This window comes from Mauremys mutica, chromosome 2 (assembly GCF_020497125.1).
Source record: "Mauremys mutica isolate MM-2020 ecotype Southern chromosome 2, ASM2049712v1, whole genome shotgun sequence".
Taxonomy (NCBI): Eukaryota; Metazoa; Chordata; order Testudines; family Geoemydidae; genus Mauremys; species Mauremys mutica.
The window spans coordinates 204545054-204557892 of NC_059073.1; the positions used below are offsets into that span (position 1 = coordinate 204545054).

General features: G+C 38.6%; 1 protein-coding gene across 3 annotated transcripts in view; it reads right to left on the minus strand.

The window, feature by feature from the left end:
* The window catches only part of SEPTIN7 (septin 7), a 131345-nt gene that overhangs the window by 41399 nt on the left and 77107 nt on the right, over positions 1-12839 (minus strand). For all 3 annotated transcript variants that reach the window (XM_045004782.1, XM_045004780.1, XM_045004781.1), the window contains exon 4: positions 8539-8645. In XM_045004782.1, coding sequence (XP_044860717.1) covers positions 8539-8645 — 107 coding nt within the window. The remainder of the gene's footprint in view (positions 1-8538; positions 8646-12839) is intronic.

The window sequence follows — 12839 nt, forward strand, 5'->3', positions numbered from 1 at the left end:
CCTCTGCCACCTTAACTAAGGAATGCACATAATATGCACAGCACTTTCTAAAGAGTAATGTTCTGTACCTTCTGGAGTAGCATGGCTAGCAGGACTTTGCTCCAGGACTTATTTAGCTATGTAAACATCAGTGACTAATTCTAGGAATGAAAGCTTGTCCATGCACATTAACTCTTTAGCCTCTCAAACTGCCAAGAAGTTTGGTGATGATATTCCTGCTGTTGACTAAGACAACCAATTAAGATCTAGCAAGTTTCCTAGACCTAGACTCAGATGTCCTAACGTTAAGAAGCTCTGTACCTTATTACCAATCTTGTAAACCATGCAGCCCTCCAGTCATGTTAATTTGAGTGAGCAAACACAGGCTACAGTTTTAGAACACTATTCCTATATACTACCTCAATAAAACACTGTCCTTGGGAGCCAAAAAAATCTTACTGCGTTATAGGTGAAACCGTGTTATATTGAACTTGCTTTGATCCACCAGAGTGCACAGCCCCGCCCCCCTGGAGCACCGCTTTACTGCGTTATATCCAAATTCGTGTTATATCAAGGTAGCAATGTATCTGTTTTCTGTATAAAATACTCCCCAGTCTGGGGCCCTTTCAATTTTTGTTCTTATGACAACTTTCCAGTTAAGTACCACTTTCACAAAAGCCTCCGTGACAGACATGACTAAAAGCCCCAACTTTTATGAACAATTTCTGTTATTTGGATGGGCTTCCTCACCAATCACATAATACAATTTTGCTATTTTAGGGTACAGAGCATGTCAGTGATGCAAAGCTGTTTCTTACACATACATAGCTAACTGCAGAACAGTGAAATCACCACACTTGAAGTCAGCTGCAAGACACACTGCAACCATTTGCCACATGATCCAACTTAAAGTGAGTCACTAACAAATGGATAAACACTTTAATAAAACAATAACTCTAGAATATAAACTTTGTAAACAATGAGAAAATGAAACAATAGCCTCGCAAAGACAAGACACTAAACATTATTCAAATAAGAGCAAAGAAAGCCAAGTTGCTGAGGAAGATTCAATGTTTAATCCTAAGAATGACTTTTTAGCCTCCTCTGCACCTCCAAAACTATGAAATATCAGAAAAGGTGTGAATTAATTTATGCAATAAACATAAGCATCTCCACACCTGAATCATATTGGCTACTAAAAGGACAGGATTTAAGATTTTAGACACACTCACTTGTGCTTAAACAGAAAAAAAAATATCACTGGCATGGCTAGCCTTAAGTGCAAGCAACAAACACTATTGCTTGGAACCCTACACAGATTCCACAATGAGTGGTCGGATACCTTGACAAATGGATCAAGAGAGGAGGTACACAAGCCTGGATTCTCCCACCCCACCCTCCAAAGGTGGAACCAGACAAGGCCCAATCACAGAGTGAACTAAGTGAAATTGTGTCCATACATGGCCAAAATCTCAGAATGCAGCAACATCTGGAACAGATCCAGATAACTGTAAACTAGTGTCATTCACATTTAGAATCCAACTGTATCCTATCATCTGGTTTTACAAGTATTCCCGAGAGATTCATGAAAAACAAATTTGTTCAAGTCCTGGAATTTAAAACTTTTCTTAACAAATCCATTCCAAATAACCATTTTCCCATGCACTTTAGTTAAGCAGGTCAGATTGGTCTATTTTACATTATGACACTGGATCCTATCAAACTAAATACAAGTCTCAGTCTCACTACAGTCGACGCTTGTTTGCAGTAACACTTTGTAAAAGCAACCACTGCTTACTGAAGCCTGGTCTACACTAGACGTTTAAACCGGTTTTAGGAGCGTAAAACCGATTTAACGCCACAACTGTCCACACTAGGAGGCACCTTATATCGATTTTAATGGCTCTTTAAACCGGTTTCTGTACTCCTCCCTAACAAGAGGAGTAACGCTAGTATCGGTATTAACATATCGGATTAGGGTTAGTGTGGACGCTGATCGACGGCATTGGCCTCCGGGAGCTATCCCACAGTGCACCAGTGATCGCTCTGGACCGCAATCTGAACTCGGATGCAGTGGTCAGGTAGACAGGAAAAGCTCTGCGAACTTTTGAATATTTCCTGTTTGCCCAGCGTGGAGCTCCGATCAGCACGGGTGGCGATGCAGTCCGAAATCAAAATAAAAAAAGAGCTCCAGCACGGATCATGCGGATGTGATCGCTGTAAGGGCAGGCAAATCCGTTCTATCAGCGCTCCGTTACAGAAGATGAAATTCAGAATCCTTTTTTAAAAATCTCCAGACAGACGCCATAGCAGGGACTCAGCGCACTGCAGCGTGACAAGCGTAACGGAAAGCCAAAGAATCAAATGGACGCTCATGGACTGGAGGACTGAAGCTATCCCACAGTTCCTGCAGCCTCCGAAAAGTATTTGCATTCTTGGCTGAGCTCCAAATGCTTCTAGGGTCAAACACAGTGTCCGCGGTGGGTCAGGGCATAGCGTGGCAATCTACTCACCCCCCACACACACCCCCAGAAGCGAAAGCATCTGCCAGGGCAATCCAGGGGAAAAAGGCGCGAAATGCTTGTCTGCCGTTGCTTTCCCAGAGGAAGGAGTGACTAACGACATTTACCCAGAACCACCCGCGACAATGATTTTTGCCCCATCAGGCACTGGGATCTCAACCCGGAAGTTCCAAGGGGCGGGGGAGGCTGCGGGAACTATGGGATAGCTAGGGAATAGCTACCCACAGTACAACGCTCCAGAAGCCGACGCTAGCCTCGGACCGCGGACGCACACCACCGAATTAATGTGCTTAGTGTGGCCGCGCGCAATCGATTTTATAAAATCTGTTTTACAAAACCGGTTTATGCAAATTCGGAATAGTCCCGTAGTGTAGACGTACCCAGAGAAACATTTCCCCTGGGAACACTTTCCCTACTGCAAATTGTCGACACTCCCCATAACAGCAATAGCCACTTAGGAGCAACATAGCAAAAGGGCACCGATATGTTGCTACTAATGAGCGTCTACTGTATTACTACTGGATCAAGCATTCCTATATCACACACCATTTAAAATATTTAACTGATGATCAAACAAAGTGTATTTTACATAAGATCGCTTACTTTATAGCTTCTTCTGAATTCACCTACCAGAAATCAACTCTGCATAATTTTTTAAAAACATTGGCAAAGTCCTGACTGATGTAAGTTGCAAAGTGGAAACTGAAAATCTTTTTGTGTTTGTTTAAAAGAATCCTTAGAATGAAACTTATTTTCATTTTTGTTAAATAAAACTATTACCAATAACCTGCCTTGTGACTGTCAAGCACTCCCAAAATTACAGTTCCTACTTATGCAGTTAAACTTCTCTATTCTAATCACTTTAACTCCTACTCAATAAATGTTTTTTACATGATACAGAGGAGCAGGAAAAATAAAGTGTAATTTCTACTAAGAATGTTTCAATCCACGTGAACAAGGAACAGCTCAGGTATAGGTATTAACTGGGAATGATAAACCTTAGAGCCCCTAAACATGCTGAATTTCAATTCACTATTTAAATCTGCCTCAAGAGCACCCAACATGAGCATTAATATGGACACATGCTGATGCCATGTGAAAAGTTAAATTAATACATCAAGGACCTTCTCTATTTAGGTATAATATTTGAATTGGAATCGCAATTAAATATCATCAGCCACAGGAGTCTCTAATACATATAACATTCCAGGTCACAATTCTAATATTTTCCACTATTTACCTAAATGACATTTGAATTAAGAGACAATACTTGTTGATTTTTCAGCCATCACAAGATACAGTTGTACATGAAAAGCAGACTGCCAGATAAGGGTAGCAATGGATCCTAAATGGATGAATGCCCTTCATACCATTACAATATAAATTTGTCATCCTTATGGGAACTCCTAATTTAAGCATATGAACAGAGACTGAACAAAGTTAAACAAGTGTGGTGGAGTAGGGAGGACTAATTACTTCCAAACAATATGGATGTCCAGTTTCCATTTGTGTTTCAATTTGTATGAACATAAATCTAGTAAGACTCCTCTTCAATCACAAGACACTTGATTTCACTGAATTCTTACTGGTGGAGTAAAAAAGAGGCATAGTTTTCAAGTATATGGTTAGCAGATTTTAAGGCCAAAAGGGACCATTTTGATAATCTAGTCTGACCTCCTGCATCACAGGACAAAAGAACCTCATCCAGTCATTTCTGCATCAAGCCCATAAATTCTGTTTTGCGCTACAGCACATCTTTTAGAAAGATATCCAGTCTAGATTTAAAGACCTGAAGTGACTGAGAATCCACCCTGCCTTGTTCCAATAGTTAATTACCCTGTTAAAAATTTGCACCTTATTTTTAGTCTGAATTTATCTAGCTTCAGCTTCCAACCACAGGATTTCATTATAATTTGTTCTGCTAGATCAAAAGAGCCATGTACGAAAATCTGTACTCCACGTATGTACTTCTAGACAGTGACCAAGTCATCTTAACCTTCCTTTGAAAAAAATAAAATTGGACTTCAGTCTCTCATAAATATGTTTTCCAGATCCTGAATAATATTTTTTAGATTTTTTTTAACCCTTTCCAATGTGTCAACATCCTTTCTGAAGCATGAAACCAGACCTGTCCATTGTATTCCAATAACTTTCTCACTAACGTTGTATCCAGAGGTAATACCACCTCCCTACTTATAATTTATCTTCCTCTGCTTATACATTCAATGATTATGTTTGCCCTCTTAGGTACAGCTTTGCAATGGGAACTCATGTTCAGCTGACTATCCATGATTAACTCCAAGTCCTTTTCATTGCCAGTGCATTCCAGCATACTGTTTCCCATCTCGTAAGCATAACCTATATTTGTTCCTAAATGCATGACATTGCATTTGGCTGTAGTAACATGTACACTGTTCAAGTGAGCCCACTTTACCAGCTGATCAAGATGTATTTTGATAACTGACCTGTCCTCATTATTCGCCACTGCGTCAATGTGCGTGTTAATTACTGGTAAAATTTGCAGCTTTTTCATACTATTTTCCACATTGTTGATAAATATACCGAATAACCTTGGGCCAAGAAACATTTCCATTTACAATTACTTTAAGGTGAATTAACCAGTTTTTAATCCATTTAATATGGGATACATTGATGTTGTATAGTGCTTTTTACTCAGATTATTATAGGGGACTAAGGGCTTGTCTAAATGGTGGGGTAACAGCCATATGAAGATATGATTTTATAAGCGCATTAACATGTTTCACATTAATTGGTCCATGTAGACCCTGCTGGCGCACACTAAAGGTTAATATATCTAGTAAACCATCAAGTGATCCCATCCCTTGTCGCTCATTCCCAGCTTCTGGCGAACAGAGACTTGGTACGCCATTCCTGCCCATCCTGGCTAATAGCCATTGATGGATCTATCCTTCATGAATTTAGCTAGTTCTTTTTTGAACCCTGTTATGGTCTTGGCCTTCACAACATCCTCTGACAAGGAGTTCCACAGGTTGACTGTGCATTGCGTAAAGAAATACTTCCTTTTGTTTTAAACCTGCTGCCTATTAATTTCATTTGGTGACCCCTAGTTCTTGTGTTATGAGAAGTAGTAAACACTTCTTTATCTACTTTATCTACACCAGTCATGATTTTATAGACCTCAATCATCTCTCTTCTTAGCCGTCTCTTTTCCAAGCTGAAAAGTCCCAGTCTTATGAATCTCTCCTCATACGGAAGCCGTTCCATACCCCAAATCATTTTTGTTGCCGTTTTCTAAATCTTTTCCAATTCCAATATATCTTTTTTGAGATGGGGCGACCACATCTGCACACAGTATTCAAGATGTGGGCATACCAGGGATTTATATAGAGGCAACATGATATTTTCTGTCCTATTATCTATACCTTTCTGAATTACTCCCAGCATTCTGTTCGCTTTTTTGACTGACGCTGCACACTGAGTGGATGTTTTCAGAGAACTATCTACAATAACTCCAAGATCTCTTTCTTGAGTGGTAACAGCTAATTTAGACTCCATCATTTTACATGTGTAGTTGGGATTATGCTTTCCAATGTGCATTACTTCGCATTTATCAACATTAAATTTCATCTACCATTTTGTTGCCCAGTCACCCAGTTTTGAGAGATCCTTTTGTAGCTCTTCGCAGTCTGCCTGGGTCTTAATTTTGTATCATCTGCAAATTTTGCCACCTCACTGTTTACCCCTTTTTCCAGATCATTTATGAATATGTTGAATAGGACTGGTCCCAGAACAGACCCCTGGGGGACACCACTATTTATCTCTCTCCATTCTGAAAACTGACCATTTATACCTACCCTTTGTTTCCTATCTTTTAACCAGTTACCAATCCATGATAGTACCTTCCCTCTTATCCTGTGACAGCTTACTTTGCATAAGAGCCTTTGGTGAGGGACCCTGTCAAAAGCTTTCTGAAAATCTAAGTACACTATATCCACTGGATCCCCTTAGTCCACATGCTTGTTGACTCCCTCAAAGAATTTTAGTAGATTGGTGAGGCATGATTTCCCTTTACTAAAACCATGTTGACTCTTCCTCAACAAATTATGTTCTTCTATATGTCTGACAAACCACTGATGACATACTTTCTCTAAGGGTGGAGTAACCAGCTGCACTGCTCTCTTTACAATAACTGCTGGTTGATTTACAAAGCCATCCTAGAAAAATTTCAGAGTAAAAGATTCTTGGCAAAAAATCCTAGAAGTAATATTTCAAGTAAAAAACTATTAGCAATAACCTGCCTCATGATTGCACTATTAGCTTTTCCAAGATATTTTCCTAAGATTGATGTCGTGCTAACTGGCCTAAAATTACTGGGGTCATCTCATTTACACCCTCTTTTAAATATTGGCATAACATGAACTTTTTTCCCAATCCTCTGGAACTTCCCCAGTGTTCCAAGATTTGTTAAGTCAAAATTAGTGGATCAGAGAGCTACTCTTGGTGTAAGTTATCCAGTCCTGCTGATTTAAAAAAGATTAATAGTCATTGTTTAACATCCTCCCTAGTTATTGAGAGAATAGAAAGTTTTGAATTATCACTATAAGATACAAATACATCATCCTGCTTCTTTTCAAGATTACTACTATTAGCCAATCATGGTTTTAAGCATACTCTTATATTGCACACATTACATAATTTAAATTCATGTTACATCATTAGGATTTGATTATTGGTGTAAACACACTAGATGACATTTATCTTGCATTAGTCTTTCAGATCTAGTAAACTTAATTATTTTTAAGAGTAGATAAAATTCAAAAGACAAATGTGATTTAAATTATTGTATCACTTTAAAGCATGATTAATCACTGGCAATATAATACAAAGAAAATAGCATCCAAATAATTAGGAATTTTTGGTCATCGTCTTTGGTCTGAAATATTTAAATTTAATTACCTAGTGGTAATATTTCCTCTGCCTGAATATAACTTCCCAGTTTTTAAAATTTCCTAACTGCACTTTGTTACCTGGGATTCAACTACAGCATGACACAAGCCTGTAAATAAAACAATATGAAACCCTACACAATTTATATGGCCAAAACTATTACGAGAAAGGATATAAACTGAACAGCACAGTATAACTCAATTCAGTGCAATGTATTTGAGGAAGCATTCAGTTCCCCTTAAAAAAGCTCCGACTACCCTGCCTTGGTCAGTTAGACCTTTTGGCATATATTTAACTTTTTCCACAACAATGCAAAGTCTTTTTGTTACTGTTAAAAAAAAAAAAGTGTCTCATTTTTTAACATGTATACCTATCATGTTTTGTACACTGAACCTGAATTCTGCAACAAGTGTCTCACCCCAGCTCCCACATTTCGTCAACACTAAATTCTACAGCAATGTAACATTTTGGTGTAACGATAAGATACAGAGGAACACAGCCTCTTGAATAGTTTTGTAAGAATGACTGCTATTTCAGTTTGTCCAAGATTATCATCTTAACAAGACAACTGCACTCGGGTGGCACAAAGAGGAGAAAAGGATTGGGCTGGATAGTTTGGAATCTGGAATGGGGAGAGGTCAGAAGATAGACAGGGCTTCTTTTTAAAAAGGCAACTGGAAAATAGGAAAGGTATTTAGGACATTAAACTTTGGAGAATAATAAAAACATGAACCTAACGCATTTATTGAATCTATATTGAAAAGGCCATGTATTTACAAAGCAATAGCTTCACTTCTACAGAGAGTTTCCTGCCTCTGAACAGGAACAACTGGAATGACTGAAGGATCAGAGACCTACAGTGAGATTGGTGGCCACCTGTCAGATAGCTGAGGGATTTAACCACATCATTGGTGGCAACCACACAATAGAAAAAGAGCTTATTTATACATGCAAGTTATTGATTTATTGTAAAGAAAAAAAATAGTTAGAAAGATGAACAAGCTTACAGTACAAGCTAGGTTTCTCTTTGGGACACGAACTTCAAAACACTATCTTAAACTATTGTCAGTTTGCAAATTACAAGACAAAAAACAAGCTACACACATACCTGTACAGTCTTTTTAATTCTATGTGAAGGACCTGGATAGTCTGGGGAATACAAGTCTGTTAAGAATAATGAGTTGATTAATGTTGATTTTCCCAATCCAGATTCACCTAGAAGAAAGGGGAAAGTATTAGTCCATACAATTAGAATCACCACACATAGTACACATTTTTTAAAATCTCACATTTGAAAATTTGGTACAGTATATATAAAAAAAACAAAAAAATCCCCCAAAACCAACCTTTCCTAGCTTCAATCATATGCTCAGAGGAAACAGACAACCGCTATTTTACATTGCAAAATGAGACTTTCACTGCCAAGTTTACAAGCATCTATTTTTCACTTGAATTCCATAACAGTCGTAACTGCTGAAAGCACTTTGCTACTTTTCCTGCTCCCTCTCTGCCCCAGCCATAAAATACACACACAAGACATTGCTATGAGAAGTTCTGAACAGGCTACCTATTTGGAACTGGAAGTATACTGCACCAGCGGAACTACCTTATTTGAAATTTTATGCAATAGTTTTATTATAACAAAAGACTGTTACTTTGGTGTAGCTCTTGTGGTTCTAAGTTATTAGAATGGAATTCCAAATGTACATGGTTTGCCTGGGAATTATTTTTGCAATTTGCTCGTAAGTGACAATAAAGCAGGCACTGCTAACCTATTTGTAGAAGAACTTGTCAATTCAAATGAAGGTTAAAACCCCATAAAAATTCTGCCTATTTACAGATCCACTGGTACATAAACCACTAAAACAGTTTATAAATTAAGTCCTTGTCTTTACAACAGCAAAAAATTTAAAACCAACCACTTAAGAACTATTACAACATTCATTCACTGATATGTGAACAGAAAAAAAAAAAGTGTGTGTTAGTCAGGTTTGCGGTTTGCTTCAAGTCTTGGTACACTGTGCTACTCAAGGGGGGACTGATGCAAAGGCAATGACAGAGAAATTTGCTCCTAAGCCAATAAAGACTCCATTCAAACCACTGATGACATACTTTCTCTAAGGGAGGAGTAACCAGCTGCACTGCTCTTTTTACAGTAACTGCTGGTTGATTTACAAAGCCATCCTAGAAAAATTTCAGAGTAAAAGATTCTTGGCAAAAAATCCTAGAAGTAATTCTGCAAGCAAATGAATATGAAAATCAACAAAACAAAAGCTCACATTATTGCTTATTACTATTATGAACTGCAGCAAAGGGCTTGTCTTCACAGCAAGTTAGGCTAGAGTGAGTGGAGTAGCCAGAGCTCCAGGGCCAGATGATGACATACTGAGGCCTTAAGCTATGTCAAGTGTAAGAGACCCCATACCATAAAAAAATTAATTATTGTCACAAAAAGGATATTGAATATATGAACACGAAAGATTTATATTTGCATATATACAAAGGCAAAGTTGTAATAGAATAGAATAATAATCTAACTAAAACATGCCTTGCAATATGCCTGTTTGCATTATAGAATAGTTTCAAATTAACATTTTCATCTATGGTTTCTTAATTAGTAGATATGGAAACTTTGTATCTACAACACCACAAAAGCAGTTACAGTTACACAGATCAGCTTACTTAAGGAAGCAGTACAACCTGCAGTATGTCTGTTTGCACGTTACATTAATTTTAACACTGAAATTTTCTTTCGTGATTTTTGGAAAGCAAAGTCACTGATGAGATCCTCAAATGATAAGCTATGGAGTGTGTCATTTCAATGCACAGAATTCTCAGGGCAGATAGCTTTTCTTACAGACTCTTCTAGGCAAACATCTCTCCTTGCATTTGCTTCTCTATCCTGTCTCCCCCAGGACCACTAATTAATCTTGACTAAACACCTCGGACACACAGAGTGACAGCAAGCTATATGCACAAAAGAGAACGAATTTACCAGAAAAAAAGACTGGTAATCTCTAAACAGGCATTGAGAAAATGAGAAAAACTAGCCTATATTAAAGCAAATATAATGACTATTATAGGCTTTAATAGCCTATAAATCATATGTGCACTAGTTTGAAATAACTTGCTCACCAAGTACTTATACATATATATCAAAATATTCTATCTTCCTTCCCTTCTCTCAAAACCCTCTATTTCTTTTTGTCAGCACTCTCCGATATTTACTGTGAAGGTTCCCGAAACTGATAGAGGGAAGCCCACACAAATTTATCCTCATCAAGATCCACTCGACCCAAGCCCATAAGATGATCACCTGCAAACTCAATCATGTGAAGCCTGGATAGTGCATGAAGCAGAAAGCGGCATGCACACTAAAATACACAATTGTACATATGTACAGATCAAAAGGAAGAACAAACCCACTAACACTTAAGAAAACAAAGAAAATCAGGAGCGAAGGCACTATACAACTTAGCATGCCAGCCCATAAACAAAAGATGGCTGTCTTCCGGCTATTACTGGCCAAGGGGGATGCTACATGTCGTCAGTCCTAGGAAGAGTCCCATACCAGTATGAGCTTGGCAGGAATGCTTCACGATACTGTTGTCTCCGACCTCACATTTTCCCCGATGTTATCAGCAGTGAGATTTATTTATTTAAATAAGTTACGAAGGCATGGTCAGAATTTTACCAGTAGCAACTGGCCAACAAAACACTGCCTTAGAAGACTGATAGCAGACTTACTTGTAGAAATACTCATTTCACAACTGCAATCATCTTTTTTTCCCCCTCAGTCCTGGTCTCCTGCCTATCAATAATGAATAATTAGTGAAGGGTACAGATAGGGTAAGGGTATTTGTGTAGCCAGATGTGTATATTTGTCTCATTTGAACGAAAACGTCTCGATTTAGAGAGAATCTTCTTTTTCCCATATTTCCTTTATTTTTATCAACCGATTTTGATAAAAAATTTGAAATGGAGTCAGTTTTGCCCTAAGCTGTAGTTTAGTTATCTTATGCCTTAAGCCGGCCCTGCAGAGCTCACTATCTAAAACTAACTTGAGTGAGTGCTTGCCTTCACAGAGCAGCAATGTTGTGCATTAGTTGATCTGTATAGACCCGGGGTAGTCAACAGGCAGACTGTGGGCCAAATCCAGACTGCCAATTTTGAATGAACTCTGACATATTTTTTATTTATCGTTTGTTTTTTTAATTCTCAGGACTCTGGACCTTGACAACAAATAACTGATTATCTCTGGTACAGACCCTACTCGTGTGCACTACAGGTTCCCTAGTGTGCATTAAAGTACTACTGTTTGAAATAGCACTGACTTAGAGCACACTAGGGAACCATTAGTGTGCACCAGCAGGATCTATACAGACTAATTAATGTCCAACACTTTAGTGCCCTTTAGAAATCACAACCCGTATTGGTCACATTATCCCACCATGCAGACAAGCCACACAAATTACAGATCGGCCACACTGAACCTACAGTTGTGCTACCTAGTGACTGGATTAGCAGCTGAGGAGCTGTAACTTGAGCTTTAACCCACAGCCCTTAACAGATCTCAACTAGCTCAAGCTTTATTAAAGCACCACTTAATTTGAGCTATAGATATGTGTGTGGAGACAGGAGTTGGGTTAGGGGCAACACTCAAGTTCTACTTAAAGCTAACACTGCAGTAAAGTTCGTAAACTATCTATAACAGTTGAAGTCTGGCAGGCAAAGCAAGTCTTAATGATAGACTAAAGCATAGAAGATAGCGATGAGACAGTTTTGTGTGTTTTTTGTGGGGTGATCAAGGTTGTTGTGCATACAGCACTGTTCTGGTAATTACTGTGCTTGCAAATAACTGTTTTCTACTAAACACATACTTGTACCCTTCCGCTTACAAGGTTTTTAGTACAAGGATAAGTTGCTCAAATTCTTCCTTACTCATTTTGCAACAAACAGGTGGGCTCTGATCGCCAAATGTGAAGCTGTGATCAAAATTTGAGCTGAAGTCAGAATGTTGCTTGTAAGATACAACCACGTATACAAGGAAAGTTGAGGAGTTCTGCTCTACCTTTTGGCTTCTCTCTACACAAGAATGCTACACCATTTTCTGACGTATAACAACTAATGTATATACACGTTCATAAGCTGAATATTTTTGGTTAAAAAGTGACAGAGCGGGGGTCAGCTTATAAACAGATCTACACCAAAATTTGAGGATTTTAAAAAACTCTATAGAATCATTGGAATTGAATATCTAATACAGGGATCGGCAACCTTTGGCCTGCGGCCTGCCAGGGTAAGCACCCTGGCGGGCGAGGCCGGTTTGTTTACCTGCTGCATCCACAGGTTTGGCCGATTGCGGCTCCCACTGGCCGCGGTTCACCGTGAAGGCCAATGGGGGCGACA